The 23,957-nt window shown below is 33.0% G+C and overlaps 3 protein-coding genes across 7 annotated transcripts in view; 1 reads left to right on the forward strand and 2 right to left on the reverse strand.

Annotated features, from left to right (window-relative positions):
- The first annotated feature begins 316 nt into the window (after positions 1–316).
- On the forward strand, positions 317–10,783 carry ics (ras suppressor protein 1). 2 transcript variants are annotated; one of them, XR_011109046.1, is made up of 7 exons: positions 317–524; positions 2,052–2,342; positions 2,922–3,004; positions 4,041–4,155; positions 4,555–4,687; positions 5,421–5,570; positions 10,568–10,783. XR_011109046.1 is itself a non-coding variant. In XM_068774947.1 (6 exons), exons 1-6 carry the CDS (start codon positions 374–376, stop codon positions 5,506–5,508), a joined length of 861 nt encoding a protein of 286 aa, XP_068631048.1. In that variant the 5' UTR covers positions 317–373; the 3' UTR covers positions 5,509–7,258. The 2 variants fall into 2 exon arrangements, 1 of the variants encoding a protein (XP_068631048.1); XM_068774947.1 differs by lacking the exon at positions 10,568–10,783 and having other exon boundaries at positions 5,421–7,258.
- On the reverse strand, positions 9,489–19,154 carry Nemp (Nuclear envelope integral membrane protein). Its single transcript, XM_068774946.1, has 8 exons — positions 18,933–19,154; positions 17,575–17,696; positions 16,573–16,786; positions 15,271–15,437; positions 14,516–14,731; positions 12,868–12,992; positions 10,523–10,684; positions 9,489–9,755 (listed from the first exon to the last, which is right to left on the reverse strand). The coding sequence occupies exons 1-8, from the start codon at positions 19,015–19,017 to the stop codon at positions 9,587–9,589; spliced, it is 1,260 nt and encodes a 419-aa protein (XP_068631047.1). The 5' UTR covers positions 19,018–19,154; the 3' UTR covers positions 9,489–9,586.
- Positions 19,155–20,320: 1,166 nt separating this feature from the next.
- jar (Myosin heavy chain 95F jaguar) overlaps positions 20,321–23,957 on the reverse strand; it is a 76,638-nt gene continuing 73,001 nt past the window's right edge. For all 4 annotated transcript variants that reach the window (XM_068775289.1, XM_068775288.1, XM_068775287.1 and 1 more), the window contains 2 exons: positions 21,591–21,729; positions 20,321–20,949 (listed from right to left, as the gene is read on the reverse strand). In XM_068775289.1, coding sequence (XP_068631390.1) covers positions 20,934–20,949; positions 21,591–21,729 — 155 coding nt within the window. In that variant the 3' untranslated portion in view covers positions 20,321–20,933. The remainder of the gene's footprint in view (positions 20,950–21,590; positions 21,730–23,957) is intronic.

Genomic DNA, 23,957 nt, shown 5'->3' on the forward strand with positions numbered 1-23,957 from the left:
ACGAAAACTCTTTAAGTACTACATACATACATTGAAAAATATTTGATAAGTTATTAATAGCTTAAAATATTTAGTTATTAAATATGGAATACAATTAACTGAATAGGTTGTTATTAATATTGGTTTTTAATAAGTAACTTACTTTACTTAGAAACTATAGAAATTTTCTGTTATTTTATTTTGAAATGATTTGTATTTAAGTCACATGGAAAGTAAATTATATTTTTACATTAGTTTTGAATATTAACATTGTGAATATTGCAACCCGTTTTGATTAGAACCAATAGTGTACAAAAAGAAATAAAACAACGCAATGTGATTGGAGGAAATTCTTTATCTACAACGTTGTTCCCGAGTTTGCGCCTCCTCTGCAATGAGTCACCATCCGCCAGTCTCATGTATTCCAAACACTGGCAAGATGTCGAAAGCTAAGAAAGTTATAGAAGAAGCGAAGGAAATTAATAATCCTGAGATAGATCTAGTAGATAAAGGACTATCTAGTCTAGACGAAGTACCTGGATTATGTAAGTTGTTTTTTCCTTTTATGGTGTAGTTACTAAAACAAGTTTTGGTACCAGTTTTCCTATAGTATACAATTTATTTTGCTAACAATATACATAATATGTCTATTTTTATTTTGTAATTTTGTTTTAGCCCTATATGTTCAGTCTTTCATGAATGTTTGTAAAAATTCTTTTTTTTTTACTTTTATTCATATGTTACGAAAATAAACATGACCTAATGTTTTAGTTTCTTACAGCTGTTTCTTATTACATTTATTTGGAACATTAAGTTGGATCTTTTTTGACATAATATCTTTTCTTGTACAATATTGATAAGTAAAATAAGTATTATTTAACAAGAAATTAAAAATGTTATTGTATTCTTTTCGGGTGTGGCTAAGTTAAGGAAAACTGTAAATAACTATTGAATCAGCTTGTAGGCGTGTATAATATTTATCAATAATTTCTTTAAGTTATTTTTTATAATAGTTTAATATCGTAATTGCCATATATCATGTATATACAAAAGTGAAAACAACACTATTTTCTATATTTTAAATTGTTTTAATACTTATGTAGTTTATATTATTTTAAACAGTTACCTTTATTAAAGTACAAATTTCAAAAACCAATAAAATTATACAAACCACACACTTTAAAATACTGTTGTTTTGTAAATTTATTTATCCTTGATACAACTTTTTTCCATAATTAAATTTCTCCCTAATTTTTACTCCAAGCTGCCAAACTCTTTCCTTGTTATGGGATTGTTTTACTGCCTGTTATATAGTATCAGTTATCTTCATAACTTCTTTGACTGAGTCAGGACTGGATTTAGGCCTGGAGTGTCAAATTTTTAGGAACAACAAATTTTGAAGGCTAGTTAATGTTTCCCCAAAAATGCAGAATTTTTATTAGTACTCAGATTTATACACTAAGTAAAACTTTTAAAAGGTTTTAAATTGAGAAAATATATCATGTATCATGCACGGTTCTCAATAAGGGTGCCAAAATGCTTCTTTCTTCTCTTCTTCTGGGTAGACCTTGGAATATGTGATTGGGCTATAGTGTCTCCATGATATGAAGATAAAGTGAAGGATACATAGATATATAGAATAATTGGTTATATGTATGTATGTATAATTGGTTATATTATAACATTAAAGGAATAAATGTTTAGCTGTATGTCAACAATAAGTTTAAAATTATTACGGCTTTTACATCTATTTACAAACACTCTGTGCAAAGGAATCACTCTTAAATATTAATTATTCCAGTTAAAATGTGACAGGCCAGTAATTTCTGGCAGTACAAAGTCTACAGGAACATAAAATAAACAATAATTTATTTAATATGTAGTAATCTGAACTTTAAAAATGCTTTTTCTTACTATATTTTCATTACATTATAATTTTAGAGGGTGAATGGTTCACCCTCTAAAAACATTACTTGACAACAAATGAGCAGTAAAATAACCCTTTTTAAGCTTTTATATCTGTAATTAGTCATCTTGTATAATGATGTACATGGTATATTTTTTTGTTTCAGTCAGTTTAGCTAACATAACAAGGTTGTCATTAAGCCACAACAAGATCCAGGTGGTGCCAGCTGCACTTGCCAACCTTGTGAATTTGGAGATTTTAAATTTTGCTAACAATCATATAGAAGAATTACCAGTTAGTTTGTCTTCTCTGCCAAAGTTGCGTATCTTAAATGTGTCTCTTAACCGCCTCAATGGATTACCAAGAGGCTTTGGTGCATTTCCAGTACTTGAAATTCTGGACCTTACATACAATAACTTGAATGAGAAGACCCTTCCGGGAAATTTCTTCATGATGGGTATGTACTCTATAACATTTTTTATACAATGTGTTAGGCACCAGTTTTTTTACTTATATATTGTATTTTAAAGCTTATTAACATTTTAAGATTTGAAAGTGTCACTGCTCACTTTAAATAGGAGCCATTTTTAAATTTCATATCTCATTTTAAGGTATTGGAACTCTTGTTCTCTTGGATGGAATCTGTCATAATTTAAAATGAAATTAAATAAAGAAATTACAAAAAATTATAATTTAAAACCTTTACTTTAGATCAAAAACTTGATACTTTTGTGCTTTTCCTTTAGTTATTGTTTTCGACTAAAAAAATTTGGCTTAACCTTTCGTTTTTTTGTACTAACAAGGCGAAAAAAAAATTTTGATACGAAATTGTGAAATGGCTATAATGATTTGTTATCTGATATATTTCAAAATGAAATCTTTAGTATCTATCACCTGTGACTTCGAAAACAAGCTTTCTTTAAAAAACTTATTATTCAACTATAGATAAATATGCATACAAAGTTTGTATATAATGTTGTCTTGAAATAAATTTATCATCAAAAATATTAAAATTAATTTTTGTTTGGTTTTTCAGAAAGCTTAAGAGCTCTTTACTTGGGTGATAATGACTTTGAGTTCTTGCCACCGGAAATTGGAAACTTGAAGAATTTGCAAATTGTGAGTTTTATTTCATTTATTGTAAGATCCTTTACTGCTGTGTGTTAAAAACTATTCTTACCATTGAAATACATAAAGAAAACAAGGCAACAGTTTGTAAAATTTCATGTTTATTTTGATGTATTTGTTTTACAATATATACAAATGGTGTGTGAGTTCTAATATGTAAGGTTGACATATGTAGGCAAAGCAGAACTGGCATTCAACCAAGTGAAGTGTATTTCTTACTTTCTTAATGATCATTAGAGAAACTAATCCCAGAACATCTTTTTTCCATATAATAGCATCTGACATATGGTACTTCTTATCAACACAATTAGCAGGGAAAACCCTGTCAACATTAACTATTATTTTTGATTGAACTGAGTATAGTAAAATTGCAATTGTGAAGCATTCTAAAAAAAAAATAGAGGGTATATATTATTTTAGCTTCTTATTTTCCACAAGCGGGAGCAAGAATGATAGATCATACACCAATGATTAAATATCAACATTACAGCTGTTATATGAGTTAATCAAGTTTCATAAATCTGAGACAAGTTATTATAAAAGTTATAGAAGAATATATTTCTTATTCTATGTTTTAACTTATCTATGAGTTGATTTGGTTATCTCTGTAAGTCTGAGCTAGTACTCCGATGAGCAACAATTCCTCTAAAGCCTAACCCAGAACTGACGCTATTACCATTCAATTTCCCCCCATTGTTAAGTTGGAAGGAACATTGGTTGTTTACATAGTATTGCAGACTACTTATTTGACAAAGGACAGATGGATATTATTTCTTGCTTAGCATCTGCATTATTTTGCAATATAGCCATCTGCTGATTTTATAACTTGTGTGTGTGGCATTTGCGTGAATGACTCAATTAAATATCTGTAGTGTATTTAAACAATTGAGATTTAGCTTTGTATATTTTTAGAGTGATAATTAGAAAATTTCTACAAGTCATAAATTAAGAGCTAAAATTTGCTGTCCATATGAACCCTTGCTTTGATATGTACATTTGGTAATTTTATATTTCTTTTAATTTACAGTTATCTATGAGAGAAAATGATTTAATAGAGGTGCCAAGGGAATTGGGTCAGCTGTCTCGTCTGAGAGAACTGCACCTGCAAGGCAACCGGCTTGTTGTTTTACCACCTGAGATTGGTAAGTTTAACAGTTTATGTAATAAACTTAATTGACCAACTTAAAGATTGACTTAGTTAAGTCTTTTAATGTTTGCACAAGGTGTAGGTATTACGTGGATATATCCCATATGAGATCACATTTGTTTGTCGAAAAAAGCCTAAGTAGGGCTTTTAAAAATAATTTTTGGTAGGCAAAGCAGCCTTTTACCTGGGTCCACCAGATTGCTAGTCTAAATTGGCTGCAGATAAGTTAAGTAATGTTTAGTTACTTAAGTTTAAATGCACTATACAATAAATATCGTAAATTGTTTGTGTCTGTGTAGTTTTATTATTTAAAATACAATGTTAGGGGTTGCCTACATATTGTACATTTTAATTTATAAATAAATTTTATAATTACATAGATGTGTTTCTACAGGTTCCCTTGATTTGGCAAGCAATAAAGCCGTTCTTAGAATAGAAGGCAACTTCTGGGTGCCGCCTATAGAGGACCAGCTGAAGTTGGGACCTTCACATGTGCTGGACTATCTTCGATCAGAGACATACAGAGTGTAAGTGTTATGATTTTTAATAGCTTTTACATAAATTATAGGTATTGTGACCCTTATGTGCACAGCGGTTCTCATGTCCACATTCTTCATGTACAATATTTTACTTACACCACCAATGATTTTCTCCAAATGTGATGTGGGCTAGAAGGGATTAGTGAACGTATTTTTTGAGGGGTTCCCGCCAGGCCACACGCGCCACTTAGAAGAGCTTTTACTAAACAAAAAGTCTAGTGTCAGTGTCCGATGGCTGAAGAAGCACTTAAAGTGTTACTTATTAGATAATCCACTGACACTCGAGGCTTGTTGCAGAGATAATCCTCTGAATGAAACTAATAACATGATTAAGTCAATGTGTGTATCTATGCCGCTATTTCATAAACATTTATTTACATTCCTTAACTATTACTCAATTTTTTATACTTAGTTACTTTATTCCTGATTGATGGCAGTAGATCTATAAGTTTTGTTTTTGGAAATAGATAAGCCGAAATATGTACGTCTTTTCCATTTTCGATTTTTTAAACATTTTCAAGATTTTTTCACGCTATACCATGGAAAGTATTTGCGTGCAAAAAGAGTTGGGAGTACATTTGTTTTCAAAATAGTCATTTTGTAATACTCCGTCATGTGTTGGCGTGCATTGTCAAGCCTGTTTTTACAAATACAAATATGATATTTTACACGTGTAAAGTAGCAGAACCTTTATGTAATACAAACTTAACATGTTTTGCAGATTATACAGCCGCCACGTGTCCGCCAAGCCGCCTCCTCCGCCGCAAACCCTCGACAAGAGCAAGAAGGCGAGCCGTGCCCGATCCTAACATAACGTACAGCGTGTTATAACCACTAACAAACAAAACTTCGGATGCATATTTTCCAAGAGGTATTATCATTTGCTAAGATATTATAAAAGTCGCCTTTGAGAGGTCATCACAGGGATAGCTGAATGTAATGAATGGTTATAATTGCCATTTATTTTAAAGCTACGGATATTAAAACACGCAAGACAATCACCATGTTATATTTCTTAATAATTTGACATTTCTTTTTGTATTGACATTCTTAAAATTATTAGTTTGAACTTATAAATTCAAAAAGTTTGTATATGTTAATCAGTAACACCGATAGACACCCACTGGAAGGGGACAGGCCTGCCTTACCCACAATGAGATTACCCAAAATTACCTTATGGATATTAGTTAAATCAAAACTAATCAGAAACTAATTTTTTCTCCTTTTTTTTTCAAGTATATCTGGGCATTATTACATGCATCACTATCTCATTCGCACCAACATGTCCAGAAGTTATTTTACTTGCCCATTTGAAAAGGTCTTTAAGTGCTTTCCAAAGTAAATATGCATTCGATTTTGATCCATTTCGAAATTGATAACAATTTGGTACTAACAAATTTTAATATATAATAACTAATCACAATAAACATATTAATTTCTTATTTATTAAACTTTAGAAATAAAGTATGGAGATACAGAAGCAGGTGAAAATAAATATTATACAAAATAAATAATTATTAAATAAACTTTGTATGTAATGTATACAAAATTTTAACCCACAGAGCCTGTTAAGATAACATTCGCCTTTAATTTGTATTGCATCCAGATATTGTGTTTCTGTAATGAAAGGGAGTTTCTTTCTGTTTTAACGTGAACTAGGATTCAGTGGTTGTGTTGTAGCTTTCATACCAACGATAGCAATGTAAACAAAGAGAAGGTATACAATATGTGTATGTGTGTATCCAAAAGAGTTTGCTAAAAATATAATCAATCAATTCCTACATTTTAAGCGTCTATTTAAATAATCTTATAATACAATATCCTTTTTATTCTTTACAAAGTTATTGCGCTCAATTTTGTATCAAATATGTTCACTCGGCTTGGATTCTGTGTAGTATTGGAAGCAGTAATGGTACCCAGGTATCTCAGCTCATAACTCATCTGAACAGGCTCTGAATGATATGTAACTTTCAAGTTATTTCTCCACTGGGTCTAGTCAATTACATGCAAAGTAACTATGTTGAATATAAAATCATGAAAAATTTGTATAAAATAAATCAAATACATGTATATAAATGTATACATATATCACAGTGTTGTATGTCGACAAAATGTTTGTAGTGATATGTTCACATCTGAATATAAACATACACACATAACACATCTTACTATCGATAGAAAACACTGTCCTGAGAAATTCTAAGGTCCTGAAAGCCAATACAGATTCTTTTTATATCCCCTGTACTCCTAAAACTATTGTCAATTTGTATTTATTTTCAATTTTGATTTAGCAAAACCCTTACCTTACATAATCTTTAAATGCTCCACGAAACTACAGTCAATTCAAAATAGAAATAAATAACATATACACTAATAGAAAATTATATTTATTCAAACCATCAATTATTACAATTAAAACACAGTCTCATAAATTCAAAATGTAGATTATTAAGGTGCATATATATAATGTAACAAAAAACAAACATGCATGCATGACTAATTAAATGTACAATAATTAAATATTAATTATTTTTTTACACAAAACTTAAATAAAATAATTCTTAATTATTCGCCTATTTATTTCAGACCATAATTAATATAAACGTAAATGAAAACTTACAATTCAAAATGTTACACAATATAAGACAAATATTAGAAACAAATATGAAAATTTGTATTAGTGTAAAATAACTTAACTATATTAAGTAATGTTCATGAATTTGATAATTTTTATATTACTACCAGAGATAGGATATTTAGATGCATATTCGACTATGGTTGTAGGGTTGGCTTGATGTGGAGAGCGCTTTTACGAAACGTTTTGGCGAGTGAGAACGACAACACAACTGTTGGTGTCTTTGTAGACTCCGTAAATAATATATTTTGTTAATATATAGATTTGTATTTAATTAGAGCCGCCTTCCATAATTTCTTAGCCAAAAGAACCAAGGGTAAATATGCTTCTGATATCTACCGAAACATATATTTGTCGGTGACAAAAAAAAGTAACACAATTTTTAACTAATCTTATGAAATAGTGCACAATTTTTTTTTCTCTATGTTGCCATTATATGAAAAGAATTCATATTAATTTTACAAAGTACAATATTTTTGGTCAGTTTTTATGTTTTATACCCCTGATCGTCGGATATTTAAAATGCTTTCGGTAAAAAAATTACAAAACATGACAGCACCATATTAAAAAATTCACAACCGAAACACTGAACTATGTCTACAATACAAAACTACTCTTTTAGAAAAATATTAAAACTACACACTAATTATATATTTTTGCTTTAGTTCTTTGAATAGAAACCAGAGGGCTTTTTTAGGAACTACCTTCAGACATTGCATATAGCTTACAATGCATAATTTATTTAAAGTTTTTTTATGTACATAAATCTATGTAATACTTTTTATAGTTACAAACAAAATGTATAAAGTTCATGTAAAATTACAAAATGAAATTTACTTAAATACAAAATGCGTTAATTAAAATTGAGATTGATATATGGCAGTATAATTTTTTTATGTCAGATTATTTATTATAAAATAAAAAAAAACACTTATACTACATGTATCTTATAACACATGAATATAGATGAAATATTGAAACATGTTAAATTGTATGTGGTCTCCTTGTGCCGCCGGACTATGTCTGTATGTATTTTTAACGAAATTTAATATTCAGGTAAATTGGCGATAAATTTGTAATAAGTACAGAAATTTAAAAGTGACTTGCTTTAACCGCTGCTGTATATTTATATGTGATCCGTGATTGCAATGGGTTAAGATATATCTGTAAAATACCGGTATAGCTCGCTTCAAACTTCCTGTATATGTATTCCTGTATGATACACAATAACTAGACAAAGACATGGAAATATGTATTAGGGCAGCTTTTCCCGTTGTTGGGCAAATCGAGAATGGACACGACACGTATTGCTTTCACTTTAATATAAATATTATATATGTTACATAAGAATTTTAATATGGAGCATTGTACAAAAAAGGTTGGTAAACACTGCATTAGTTTGTCCTTCCTATTGCTACGGAATGTACTTAATGTTCCATCAAAAGTACAGTCACATATCTATTTTCATAGCAAGTTTATTACTTTTATTTTATCAATGTTTTTTTTTACTTTTACACGAAACATCGCTTATTGGATTAGAAGTTCGGAACGAGCTTTACTAAGATAAACCTATCACACAAGTACTGTTCCAGTGCATATTAACCTGTGAAACTATATTCTTCGAGCTTTTGAAGGTACGTGATTGGAATAAGCAGACTGATTCCACCAAAGTCATGTCAAACTTTTTTTAATGTGGACATATCTTAGACAATCTCAAATATTAAAATAAACTATTAAAGGAAATAACTGCTATTATTGTTGTTTATTAATATAATAAAGAGGTAGAGTAATACTGAAACCACAGTACCGTGTCTTAGGTACACATGCGGCGAGACAGGGAAGGGGAGTATCAGCTGCAGGGTTCCGCTCTTTTATATCAGCCATCACCTCTTCGTGCTTTCCTAAGGCATGTAACAGCGGTTTCGTTTTAGCAATGTTATGAATTGCATTAAGTAAATAGCTAGTCGCTCCAACAATTCAGATCACTGATAACCGACGTAGCTCGGAGAATTGCTCGTAGGAAGTGACAGTGGGCGAAGCAACCTGGTACATCCAACGACAAAGTGGCTACCAAGAATCGGTACACGTGGCGTAGGTAGGCAGCCCCCCCCCCCCCACTAGGTGACCGACGATATAGTCAAAAAATTTTTTGGAGGCAGCTGGACATCGAGGTAGGACATATTCCTTGCAGTGAAAGTCTACCAGGTGATATGGTGATACAGCTTAGGAAACTTGGCGTTAAATATATGAACTTAATAATACTGTGCGTCGTCGTCAGAAGAGTCGTCATCTGATATGTCGAGATGGTTCCGCGTTGAGTTGGCGTGGGGTTTGTTTCTTTCCAGCGAGAATGCATAAGACTCGTAGTCCAGGACTTCGTCGTCGCTGAGATGCGAGTTCCCCTCCACGAAACTTGCGAACCTGTTAAAATCCGTATTATTATTCTAAATTTAAATATTCAAACAATGTAATACACTTAAACTGTTTTTGTGTGGCATATAGGGACGGAGAAAAACTTCACGGGTAGCAATAACAAATAGTTTTCGAATCACAATTAAAAAAGTTTTTTTATGTTGTCCATTGAAAGGTCTCAAAAACAAAGAAGGTTAGAACGTTACGGACTTGTTACTTTTCGATTAAACACTGCTCAAAAAATAAATCTTGCTCTCTACCAGTATAATACAGATGGTATCTCATTAGCAAAAAACCAACTCGGGGACCTTACGAGACACACGTATATAATGAGATATATATATATATATATATACACACACATAGATATCACAGAACTCTGTAGCCTCGGTCGGCGCCGACAGATGGCGCTAGTAGTTCTCGTATAAACGAAGATAAAGGGGCCTGGTTGAATCGACAATGACCTACTAGTACCTGAACCGAAGACAGACAAGTTCGCGCGAAGATGTTGGATGCAGCAATATTAGTCATCGTGGCGATCTGTGGGGGAGTTTTTTATCTGACTTCCATTGCTGCCAAGTGGCATTTGCAAATTCCGTGAGTACGAGGGAAGCTGTAATGGGCACTTAAATTCTATTAAAGTAGCGAACCTCGAAGGGCTCCTGGAGTAGTACTTTACATTTAGATCTCTAAGACGGACACTTAATGGTCCTCAAGACGGGACCTCGGCAAGGGCTGTCACTTGTCGATAATAGAAGAGCGATGAATGCGAGTACCTCTTAGCATCGCTGATCTTCAACATAATGCTCCACTGTGCGCAGTCGGGGCTGCTGCAGTAGCGTCGCAGGTCGTCCAGCGCGCGTTTCGTCTCACGCGCCCCCTGCTCGTAGTACTCCTCGCTGGACAGCAGCCGCGGCTTCGGCGGGAACTTGCGACGCCTGTGAACGGTACCGAGCCCACTGAATCAAGTACAGCACGCACATACACACGTGTACACTTTCTGGCGCACACGTTCGTACAATCACGTTCACACAGGCACGCATGCGCCTGCAACACACACGCTTAAACCCTCATACACACTGATATTTACTCATACACATATATATACTGAATATACATGAAACCATACACACATACACAAATGTTGCTTGTTACAAATTCGTTTCTGAGATTTTAATGTTCACCATTATTTTCACATTAATAAATCTGTTTTTATCTAATATATAAAATTCTCGTGTCACGGTGTTCGAACTTGAACTCCTCCGAAACGGCTTGACCGATTTTTACCAAATTTTATATGCGTATTCAGTATGTCTGAGAATCGGCTACTATCTATTTTCCATACCCCTAAGTGATAAGGGTGGTCCACCCCTAAATTTTATTTTAAATTTTTTAGACAATTTTTTTGGTTTTTATTTTATTTTTTTTTATTAAATTTTCACCCCCCTACGATCAACCCTTATTTTACATTTCTTAATTAAATTAAAAACTTTACTTTTTTTTTGCAAAACAACGTTTGCGGGATCAGCTAGTTACTTAATAAATTTCACGGCCGGCATTTTATCAATATGCTTACCCAACCTGTTTTATTTTTCGACACTATTTCTTTTGTTTACGTCCTCGACTATAGCTCTGCAGTATTAGAGAAATGCAGGCCTATCTTTTATCGTCATTTATTAGTGCAGCGATACTGTCCTTACTAATCTTTTTTCTAAGTAAGAAAAGTAGTAATATTTAGACACAGACATAGACTCTGTGTTTGGCACTAATCGGTGTAACATAACTCCTGAAGATGCCCCGTGGAGGGGTGAAACACGTGTTGAGTGATTTAGCGGTGGCAGTTGTGTGATTAGCATTGTTTGTCGTATAAGCATTTATCAGCGGGCTGGCGGGCTATGCATTTTGTTGCACGACTACCACTGCATGTGCGGAAGTGGCTAAATATTGGTCCTTTTCTTAGTTAGGATGGACTTCTGCAAAATAATGCCTGAATCCATTAAATAATCTTTTTCCTAGCAGGAGCTCGGAATCGTATCGGAGTCTTCCGAATGCGGGACAGGAGGCCACCAGGTGCACCACCGTCTGGTCCACCCCGGCGCACATTAAACATATTTCTAAATATTTAATATTCCGAATTTAGAAAATGATTTTGCTGACTATATTGTCTTTACGTTATTTATTATTTTAGAAATCATTAATTTTTGAACAGTGTACCACAGTGTTCCCAAAGTGGTCTATATCGACTCCTCGGGGTTTATGACAATCTGCAAGGGGTTTACGTCAGCGAAAAAAAATTTGGGGGTCCATGAAATGAAAATGGGGGTCCACTATAGTGGATCTCAACACATACACCGATTGTACCTATTTACTTACATCATACTGTCTTATAATATCAAAACATTTACATTATTTATAAAAGTACCTATAAAGTAAAAAAATTATTATATATGTTTATAATATTGTGTAAGTTGCAGGATGTTGGTACTTAAGGTTCAGTTTAAAAACGGATATCAGCCATTCTGGCTGCAAAATAACATACCCGTTACTTATCCCGTATTATGGAATATAGCGACGAAATTTTTAATTTCCTTTCCATCGTCATACCTAGCGGAAAGGGGGTTCAGGGCCAAACACCAATCTCCTAACGACATGGACATCATTAGCCGAGGAGATTTAAGATTAACCCTTACAAAATTGACGCCAAATGTTGATAATTTATTATTAAAGCATCAGGTTCATCCTTCTCACTAAAAATGTTGACTTATTGCTTATGTTATTTTATTTATAGTTTATTTTATGTTTATTTAATGTTACGTATATTTTACATTTTATTTTGAATATTTTTTTTGTTAAATTCAATTAATAAATGTATTAATTAACATGTGTTTTTACTTTAAGTTTTTAACACTAAACTTCACTACAGTTAGAAATTTACAGGAAATCAATATCAGGTGAGTAAGGGGTCTACCCAACACGAAAAAACATGGCAAGGGGTCTACGACACAAAAAAGTTTGGGGAACTCTGGTGTACCATATGTTAATGAACAAATTTTTAATATTTATCGCCTTTACCACTATTAACTTTCATTAGACAGACTATTAGGTTGTACTTTAGACTTACCAATAGCCTTCTATCCTGTAGAGCAAGGACCTCGGGAAGTATTTGACGGACATGGCAATGATCGCCACCGCGGCCGATGCCTCTTGGTACTGGCTGCTGAAGAATATCATCAAAATTCCTATGACCTGTAAAAAAAATATTTTTTAGAATGCATACGAAACAAGGGTGTTTTTTCGTCTTTCTAACACTGTCCTCAATCCTATAAAATAATAAAGTCGTCCTCTTTTTAACGACCAGGACTTTTTTTACCGCTTGTCCGAGTGTGACTGCCAACTCGCCTGATGGAATGTGAAGATTTTGTCGATGAAACACGCAGATCTCAGTAGGTACCTAAAAGGTCTTGTTTAATCCTTTTTTATACATAATTATCTATTTACTTAATTTTTTTTTGCTTAAAAAGCAGATTTAACCTGGATGCATTGTTTTAACTCCATTAAGGGTTATTCCATCAGATAAATAGTCGATTGATATTTTGACGGCGGACAACAAGTCGAGAAATATGTTCACAAAAATTAATTTAAATCTATTTAGCCCTAGGTAGAGTTTGTTTTTTACTGTAGCAATTAATTATAATAGTGATTAATTATGGGTGCAAATAATCCCCGGCAGAATTCCTGCTAACAGAACCACCGACTGACGATATAGTTATTTTTTTAACACATCTTGCGCGGTCACTTTGCCACCAGTCTTACCGTGTAGCGTGTAGTTGGCAGTTCGTACGCAAAATTCCTTCTGCATAAAAAAGTTGTAGTATTAAAACATTAGGGTCTTTTGAAAAAAGTTTCAGTTTTTGTGTTATAAACAATTTCCTTATTTTCTTTTTAAAATGTTTCAAAGTGCGATATCGTTCAAAGCATTATTCTTTATTTTTTGGTAATAAAAGGATCAGACAAACCGCATATGAATCAAAAATTCAATAAAGTCTCTCTCCACACAAAACTACCCAACATTTTTTGAAAGCATTTAGAAACAAAAGTCAAAATCTTTTGCGTAACAATGTAATCACGTCAACAAAACGAATTCATAGGAATCTATTCTTACAACGCACCTTTAATATCTTTCCAACGTATGCCTATCCGATCTCATTGTAAAAACATCACAAAAACTAAGACATGAAATCCGCCCATAAAGACTTTATTTCGCTTCCCGCGCAAGATGTGTCGCTTCTTCATTCCACAGACATTAACGTGAGTGCCTATTTTTACAATTAAGTTTAATATTTCTGAAATATTTTTTTTTTGCTGAAGATTTTGCAAGTTGCAGTGTTTAAGTCTCTTAAACTATTTAAAACTAATTTTAAGTCAACTAATTATTGATTTGAATGAAACGATTATTTTCTTTAAACGTGTCTTATTTGTTTTTAAGGATGCCGCAGCAATGTCGAATTTTTAAAAATTCTTTTTGTGCGACCATTTCCTCATCCCTATTTCATATTGCCATCCTCAGGTTGTGCACCAGTATTTGTGTAGGGGTTGTCGTGTTCACCACATTGATGAAACTTGCGATCGCATCTTGACTCTTATCCGTGCAATATGTACACCGCATGATGGACACTGGTCGCTGGACTTTTAAAATTCAGGTCTAATGTATCCCGTGGAACTATATATATAAACACACAGACCCATGAAGAATTTGTTAACTAACTCACCTGCAGTGTCCACATGACAAGGTTTTTGCTTCTTTGGTTCTTCGGAGGCCCGATCCTGTAGCACACGACGAAGCTGATGAAGGTGACGAGCAACGTGTACCAGAAAATATATAACTGGTACGAGAGGATGATGCTGCGGATATTCTCCCAAATCTGCTGCAGTAAGTACACTCCCACAGTCCAGCCTCCGATAAGAACGCCGTACGTAAGTGTTTTCTGAAAGATATCAATCATATACAGGATGCTTGTGATAGTTTTTTTTTTTCTCGTACACCCCCTGTCTAGTTTTGGACAGGGCTTTAATTTTTAATATGCTGTTTACTACCTTATTTTATAATCATAATCACGTTTTCTCAAGATTTTAAATTTATTAAATTACAACTAGTTTTTTGTTTGTTTTACTTTTATTTTCACATCCTGCTGTTTTTACATGCTTATCCGACATGTTTTATTTTTCTGTACTGTTTCTTTTGATCATCGTCCTTAGCTACGGCTATCTATATCTATATCGTCATTTATTAATAAGGCGAAGGTGTTAAAGTTTTTAAGGGGTTGAATGTATTTGTGAGCAAAAATATGTAAAGCTTTAATATAATAAACTATCACCCCACAGAAGTAAATGCAGCAAATGGCCGTTTTTAGGAAATCTCCCGGGTAGGCCTTTGCCCAGCAGTGAAATCTAATGTCTGAAATAATGTGACTTTAAATAATTTCTAGTTGAGTTAACAAAAAATAATGTATGAAATATATCTTACCTTAGGCAGTAATTTACTAACATAATACACCACTAACATAAAGGAGGCCGACACACCAACGAGGACCCCACAGATGTAGAAGAACAGAGGGTTCCCACTTAAAGTCTTTGAAGAGAATATCAAAACTAAACCAAATATCATTAACAGCACTCGCCAGATGTCCACTCCTGTAAAATAGAACATACAAATTTTCTAGCATATTTCAACTAAAACAATATTTAATTAATTATTATTTTCTTCTCATAATATATTAGTTTTAATTTAAAATTCTACATATAAAAATACATAACGTTTCGAAAATAATTATAGAAATTTTTATTGAATATACAGACTTTATCTATTTGGAAATAATTGTAATAAGGTACAATCTATAGCTTGTCTTTGCTAAATAAGTATTTTCTTTCCTAACCATTAAATAAATGTGACATCATAAATAAAACTGAGATAATGGTCATTATAAAATATTTAAACCTATTTTCTTGAACAATAACGGTAAGTAGTTTGTCTATAAAACCGACAATTTTAAGACACAATTCCAAGTCATCTTGATGTATAACTTTCAAAGAAGTTATGGTTAAAAAACAATCATAATATATATATACTTCCAAACAAGGAAAGAACAGCAAACTCTTGTTGTATCAATTACTTGAGTCAGTTCAATTAATCAATTCACAAAGTTTCTAAATGTTTTTTTAGTGTGTTCTAAAGCAAAGTTCCCCAAACTTTTTTGTTGTATACCCCTTGCCATGTTTTTCCGTGTTGGGTAGACCCCTTACTTACCTGATATTGATTTCCTGTAAATTTCTCACTGTAGTGAAGTTTAGTGTATGTTCAAAATGTATTGCAACCACAAAGCGAATACCAACACCCTACAACTTACACAATTTTATAAACATTTATAATAATTTTTTTACTTCATAGGTACTTTTATAAATAATGTAAATGTTTTAATATTATATGATAGTATGATGTAAGTAAATAGGTACGTACTATCAGTGTATGTAATGAGAAGAGACCACTTTGGGAATCACTGTTCTAAAGCATTTTTTCAAACTTTTGCAAAACTCATGACATATGCCGCTTGACAGCCATGCTTTGCAGACATCTCTCTAACTTACTAGTGTATATATATTGATCATATTGTGTGTGTGTGTATATATATATATATATAAAGACCATGTGTTCTTGTTAGTAGTTCATCATCATCATCATGTCACATAATTGAAAGGCATAAGCCTCTCACAAAGATCACCTTGACCGTGTCATCGGTCCAACTAGTGAAGTGTTAATATTAATACTCACTTTGTATTTGCAGCTCAATATTATGGCGGTGTTTAGTATTGATGGCCATACAGGTTGGTTCGAATAGATCAATAGAGATGCTCTTATATGACTTCCTTTGGAAGGGATTAACAACAGCCCAGCCGTAACTGTTTTCTGTGTAGTCCTTGTAAACATCCTCAGGACTGGGGCCAACATACTGACTAAACTCATCATTCTTTATTTTTATATTAAACTGTGAACAAGAGTATATTATTAAAAAAAAAAAAAAAATTATTGATATCAAAGCCAATTAGTAAATATAATTTACTCTAAATCAAAAATGCATCTCTAATATTTATATACTAAGTAAAGATATGAAAAAATCAGAATGTTGTCTGAGACCATATTAGATGATTGGTTATAGGTGGTCAAGACTTTAAGATGTGAATTTTTAACTCATTTGGAGTCAATTAATATGTGAACCACAACATAAATAATATAATGGAGACCGGAAAGTAATGTCGCTTTCTTAATTTCACACGACTACATTTTTAACAAGTTTTTATTTCTAATCAACAATATATTCACCTTAGTTAACAACAATCTTTTGCAATCTAGTATACAAATTTTAAATGGTGGAGCAGTAAAAATAAATAAGTTTTTCTGTAAAATATGTCGACAGAAATAACATTACTTTCCGGTCCCCCTAATATAATGATAATACAGTAATAAAAATTATTTTCAAATTTTGGATTATTACATATTAAAATAAGTTTTTGTTTACTATCTGTCCTTGCAGTCACATTCCAATTAAAATAATAAATAAATGGAACTTGTTTCAAAATGTTACATTTATACAAGGTAATTGGAAATAGGTATAAAAGCTTTATGCTTTTTGTTGATAACCTATACATTCACTCATTTAATTTTACACCTACAATCAATCACCTTATAGTACAAAATACATTAAAACAGCATACATGATATATTTGTAAGGTTATGATCCAAATAAAAATTAATATGTAAGTGTCTTTAACTTACTTTCACAGTTTGCCACAATGCAAATAAATTTTTAGCACCTCCGCTATAGCAATAGATATCAACTATTTGCTTTGTTGGTTGAATTTCCCTTTCTATTGTCGTTGGACCTCCCAGCCAGTGAACTGTACCAAAAAAAAAATTCTATATTAACTTTTTTAGGTTTTTATTAAAAATGTGGTGACATTTCAATAGTACTCCATTATAATTTACAGAAATAAAGAGGTTTTTTTAATGCAGATATGTAAGAATACATGTAGATAAGCTGCCTAAATAGTCACAATATGTCTGTGAATATTAATGTTAAAGATAAAAGCCTATAGATATATGACTCATTTTGTAGTTAAATGTTTTTTAGTAACACTTCTAATGACAAACAAAAAACTAAGTACTAGATAAGTAGTCAATTTGTTAGACATTTTATTTAATAGGAACTATACCTTATATATGTAAAATAAGGAACTAAAATAAATTGAGGAGTAAAGAGCCTATATAAAAATAAATGTCACCTTCACATACTGTTTATAAAATTTTCTACTAATTATATTGAGATATACACTCAGAAAAAGTCAGATGTTGATATAATTCCTATTACTTAGTCAATGCAATTATATTTAAGAACTGTATCTAAATCTAAATATGATCTATTGCATTTAATAGTGTGTTTGTTTTAATCACATTTATATTTGGTTAAGTAAAAAACATATATTTAGTTAAGTGATATTTGTCATGGTACAAAATTAAAACTTTCACTATTATTATCAACAGTAGCATCATAGTTAGGCAACCAATATGTGGACCTACAATGTAAGCAAAGTTTTGGGAAGTATCTGGATGCAAGTAAAATTAGGTCAGTCATCTTAGGTGTTGTTAAAACAATGATCATCATTAGTCATCGTAAATAAAGAATAGCATCAATAATTAACATTCCTGATGCTGTTCTTTATGATAATTTACTATTCAAGTAATTGTTTCACTGTACAACAAGAGGAAGGCAAAAGTTTACTGTAGAGGCAACACTGCCAATAAAGTTAATATCTATATTAGAACAGTATTTCGTAGTTAACTTTATTAAACTTAGCTGGGAATAATCGATCGAAGCTGTGTATTTGATGAAGTCGTAATATAAAAGTTGACAACAACAAACATCACTGACATATTAACCAAAAAAATAAATAAATATCACACAGTAGTTATTCAAGCACAATAGTTATTCTATGTATTTATTTTAGTAAAGTTAAAGTAAGCTTTTTTTAAGTTTAGATACTTTTCAATTCATATATTTCTTTCGTGATTATTGAGTTCGATCTCAAAGCATAAGATATAAAGAAATTAGTCCATGTTTAAAACTGAAAACTTACCATCGTATGGCAATGAGTTTACGCAGCTCACACTTACAATAATTAATATCAAAACGTAAATACGATAACACGAGATAGATTCCATCTTCCTTTCTAGAATAAAGTAAACTTAAGAATTAACATATGTCGTTATAATATAAAAATGTTTACATTATTATCATTACAATTATGAAATATCTTGGACAAATATTTTTTAAGTCGATAAGAATAATATATTTTTGTTTATCGGCACAACGCCAAAACAATAGCGAAAATTATTCTTGACAATGACAGTTGTATTTTTAATTTACGGCCTGGCTTCAGGACTTTTGCATCAAGTGTCACAAAATACATTATTTAATAGATAAGGTGTTAATAGTGCTGCTATGATGAGAGTTGATGTCTTTTTTAAAAAAAATCACACGAATACTTATTTTATTTACTTCTTATCATTAAGTAAAACATAAAGTATATAAAAATTATATGTTTGAAAAATAGCAACGATAAAAGGAACTTTGAAATATATAAATAGTTCTCGTTGGTAACTATGTGTATAAGATTTTTAAACCATATTTATTAAACAACTTCACCAGATAGTGTGAAATAATTGTGGCAATGATATTTGACCGTTTTTATCGCTAATGACTGGCAACACTAGCTGCAGGAATTTTTCAACTTTCCACATGACGATCCGTACAGTCGAAAATGTAAGTGAGGAGTAAAATGATTGTATGACAAAATTACTTTATATGGAACAGTGATTACAAGAAAAATACGAAAGGTCGATATAGCCATACGAAAAAAAAACACATTAGTTTTATTTATAGCCTTCAATGTATGCTTACCAAGTTTTGGGCGATGGAACTTGGGTAGTGATTAAATCAAACATCTGTATACAAATTTGTGACGATGAATTTTTTTCAGCCTGCGAGGTCAGTTCGCGCGGGTTTATAATGTTTTTTGTCGATATTCGTTTTTCATCAGATATGTATTAAATATAATCGATGAAAAATGATAGAAAAGATGATTTTATCCACTGTTTTTATGTGGCTTGGTTAATATCTTTGTCTCAGTCGAATTTTGCATGTGTGGAGACTTTTGTCAGGAGTGTAGGCGCACACGTGCTGCGCAGCAGAATGCGCATATAGCGACCTTGTATATACTATAATCTAAGACAACCCTTTTGTAGGTAGTTTCACAATTTCATGTAAAAATTTCACAAATTTTAACATGTGTTTTTTATTTTTTGTGGCGCTGATTGCTATAACAAAATATAACTAGCAACCAACAGGGACATGCTAAAATAGAACATTCTATAATTCTAAATAAATAAAATAAAACAAATTTTCTCCATTGAGTAACTTTTGACAGTACAGAAGCAAAAGGTAAAAAATAAAAACACATTAAAATGCATTACATCTTATATTTATTTGGTAAAGCATTACACAAACAATGGTCATGTATAATAAGGCATTATCAAGGCACTCCTTAACTCTGTACGTTGTACTTCATCTACGGCTACTGTTCAAACTAAACAAACTTCAAAATCCATTATTAAAGGAATGTATCAAAATACCATCTCAAATGAATACTGTTGTAAATGGAATACTGAAAGGTTGGAATATCAAAGTATTATATTTAGGAATGCATTAACAAATATTTCATATAATTTATCTAGGTCTCGAAACATCACAGTTTAATTATACACCGAAAAGGAATTCATTCAATAATCTATGTAAATAGTATATATATGTATATGTTATAATTTCATTCTAGCACCCTGCAAGAACGACAGGTGAGGGATTTTATATAAGTTATGTATATAAAACTACATCTGTACTTTTTATATGATCACATACAGTCCGCGGTGAAATATCATTGGATACAATATGCATTGCACTAATGAACACCTACTGATCTCTGAAGGCACATTGAAAAGCGCTAAGTTGTTTAATACTTCTTAAACTATATAAATAGAGCTATGTACTCATTTCAATAGACTTCGTTACTAAATACATTCTGCTAAGATTGTTGCATTCTGAAAAAGAAAATATTTTATTAGCGAATATACACATGTATGTTATAGTTTATAAATTAATTTTGTTTTATATATGTGAATTTAAATATTAATAAACACAATTGTGTTGGTAAATGAAGAAATTGTTATAGAGAGAGTAAAGAAAAAATGTGAGGAAAATAGTGAAATATAATTTTTTTCCATTACTATTAAAAAACACCAGTCCCTAGTTTAAAAAATTATAAAAAATTTCAAATAAGATGTATTTGAAATACATCTTATCTATTCCATCTAACAAAAATATATTTATATTCTTGTATGCACAATGTGATCTGTTGATTTAAATTATCCTATGTTTAATCTATATAAAGTGTATGTACTTCAATATCTTTAAAGAACTTTTAAAAAAATAAAAAAAATTTTTCGAGTATAAGAGATAAAAAACTTATTTTGTACGTAATGGTCTGTACGAAATTCTGGGATACTTTTCATAAATTTCTGCGACGGCCAACTTTCACAGTACAAATGTATTGTATATGTTTGTTGACCATGGTGAGGTCACCAACGGTCACCTTGATGACGACTGTTCCGCCAAGAGGATATAGGGGTTTTACGTGAGATGTGTTGCATGAGATGGGTGTTGGGAGGGAAGTGGTCGTTACCTGTCAAGCGCGCGATAGGGGGGCCCGTTGTGACGCGCCCACTCGCGTTCGAACTCGTGCTCCAGGATCTCAGCGCCACGTTTGCGAGTCAGCCCGGTCTCTTCCAGGCTCAGTTCACACATCTGCATATCGTCGACACCTGCGCACGCACATACGAAGACACATTAAAAATTTATTTTAAGTCCTTCCTTTTTTTTTTAAATCTCATAGCCATCATTAGTTTTGCGTGATGTTTATTTGAAACGTATATTTGAAATGGTATCATTTGTGAAATATAAAGAAAGGATCGTGTCTGTTAAAAGAAAATGTTTTATTGTAATTTTTTCTTCTTTTAGGAACTTAACTAAACTGATTATTGCAATAAAATTAATTTAAGCACAAATAAGGATTATAACCAAGACAACTATATAAGAAGTTTGGAACATTGTCAATGAGCTAAAGTAATTTTGTGCATATGTTTGCTAGAGGGTCCATTTATTAATAAAATGTTAGTTCTATTCCGTCGAAAACTTTCAGGTTCTGGGATTTAAAAAGGTGCACATATTAACTAGGATTGTCATGTGAATTATATACAAATGTTAACAAAATGGTTTATGCAAATTTTTATTATATGATTTTTCTTTTTCTTTTAGTGTTAATACTTTGTGTGGGTTTTGAGATTCTGTAAATGTGTTCGTTTGGTGGTGTGATTAAGCCGCAAACGTGTAGTCGTGTATATGTTCACGCATGTGTATGGTGGTGTGAGTAGTCATGTGCATGGGACTTCGTAATCATATGTACGTTAGATTTTGTATGGTCAACTGTGCTTGCTCACAAATATGTATGGTCATGGGTATATGTGGCGTTGTATTGTCGCACGTGCGTGCATCCAGTGGTCACGTATTTGTACGCACCCTTGCAGCAGCACGGGCGTCTGATTGAGGTGCAGTTAAAGTTAAGTGTTTGTATGGTCGACTGTGCTTGCTCACGAATATGTATGGTTATGGGTATATACGGCGTTGTGAGTATTGTCGCGCGTGCGTGCACGCAGTGGTGACGTATGTACGCACCCTTGCACGGGCGTCTGGTCAAGGTGCAGTTAAAGTTAAGTGTTTGTATGGTCGACTGTGCTTGCTCACGAATATGTATGGTTATGGGTATATACGGCGTTGTGAGTATTGTCGCGCGTGCGTGCACGCAGTGGTGACGTATGTACGCACCCTTGCACGGGCGTCTGGTCAAGGTGCAGTTAAAGTTAAGTGTTTGTATGGTCGACTGTGCTTGCTCACGAATATGTATGGTTATGGGTATATACGGCGTTGTGAGCATTGTCGCGCGTGCGTGCACGCAGTGGTGACGTATGTACGCACCCTTGCACGGGCGTCTGATTGAGGTGCAGTTAAAGTTAAGTGTTTGTATGGTCGACTGTGCTTGCTCACGAATATGTATGGTTATGGGTATATACGGCGTTGTGAGTATTGTCGCGCGTGCGTGCACGCAGTGGTGACGTATGTACGCACCCTTGCACGGGCGTCTGGTCGGGGTGCAGTTAAAGTTAAGTGTTTGTATGGTCGACTGTGCTTGCTCACGAATATGTATGGTTATGGGTATATACGGCGTTGTGAGTATTGTCGCGCGTGCGTGCATGCAGTGGTGACGTATGTACGCACCCTTGCACGGGCGTCTGGTCAAGGTGCAGTTAAAGTTAAGTGTTTGTATGGTCGACTGTGCTTGCTCACGAATATGTATGGTTATGGGTATATACGGCGTTGTGAGTATTGTCGCGCGTGCGTGCATGCAGTGGTCACGTATGTACGCACCCTTGCACGGGCGTCTGGTCAAGGTGCAGTTAAAGTTAAGTGTTTGTATGGTCGACTGTGCTTGCTCACGAATATGTATGGTTATGGGTATATACGGCGTTGTGAGTATTGTCGCGCGTGCGTGCATGCAGTGGTGACGTATGTACGCACCCTTGCACGGGCGTCTGGTCAAGGTGCAGTTAAAGTTAAGTGTTTGTATGGTCGACTGTGCTTGCTCACGAATATGTATGGTTATGGGTATATACGGCGTTGTGAGTATTGTCGCGCGTGCGTGCATGCAGTGGTCACGTATGTACGCACCCTTGCACGGGCGTCTGGTCAAGGTGCAGTTAAAGTTAAGTGTTTGTATGGTCGACTGTGCTTGCTCACGAATATGTATGGTTATGGGTATATACGGCGTTGTGAGTATTGTCGCGCGTGCGTGCACGCAGTGGTGACGTATGTACGCACCCTTGCACGGGCGTCTGGTCAAGGTGCAGTTAAAGTTAAGTGTTTGTATGGTCGACTGTGCTTGCTCACGAATATGTATGGTTATGGGTATATACGGCGTTGTGAGTATTGTCGCGCG

This window comes from Battus philenor, unplaced genomic scaffold (genome assembly GCF_028537555.1).
Source record: "Battus philenor isolate CCGP_79_NKW_IND1 unplaced genomic scaffold, ilBatPhil1.0.hap1 SCAF_8, whole genome shotgun sequence".
In the NCBI taxonomy this organism is placed as follows: Eukaryota; Metazoa; Arthropoda; class Insecta; order Lepidoptera; family Papilionidae; genus Battus; species Battus philenor.

What these genes read in the sequence shown, in the direction of transcription:
- ics (XM_068774947.1), top strand. Translation starts at nt 374, where the DNA reads ATGAGTCACCATCCGCCAGTCTCATGTATTCCAAACACTGGCAAGATG. An exon ending in GGGAAATTTCTTCATGATGG is followed by an intron (nt 2,343 to 2,921) that starts GTATGTACTCTA and finishes TTGGTTTTTCAG; the next exon opens with AAAGCTTAAGAGCTCTTTAC. An exon ending in TGTTTTACCACCTGAGATTG is followed by an intron (nt 4,156 to 4,554) that starts GTAAGTTTAACA and finishes GTGTTTCTACAG; the next exon opens with GTTCCCTTGATTTGGCAAGC.
- Nemp (XM_068774946.1), bottom strand. Translation starts at nt 19,017, where the DNA reads ATGGAATCTATCTCGTGTTATCGTATTTACGTTTTGATATTAATTATT. An exon ending in AAACTCATTGCCATACGATG is followed by an intron (nt 17,697 to 18,932) that starts GTAAGTTTTCAG and finishes TTTTTGGTACAG; the next exon opens with TTCACTGGCTGGGAGGTCCA. An exon ending in TACAGGATAGAAGGCTATTG is followed by an intron (nt 10,685 to 12,867) that starts GTAAGTCTAAAG and finishes TACCGTTCACAG; the next exon opens with GCGTCGCAAGTTCCCGCCGA.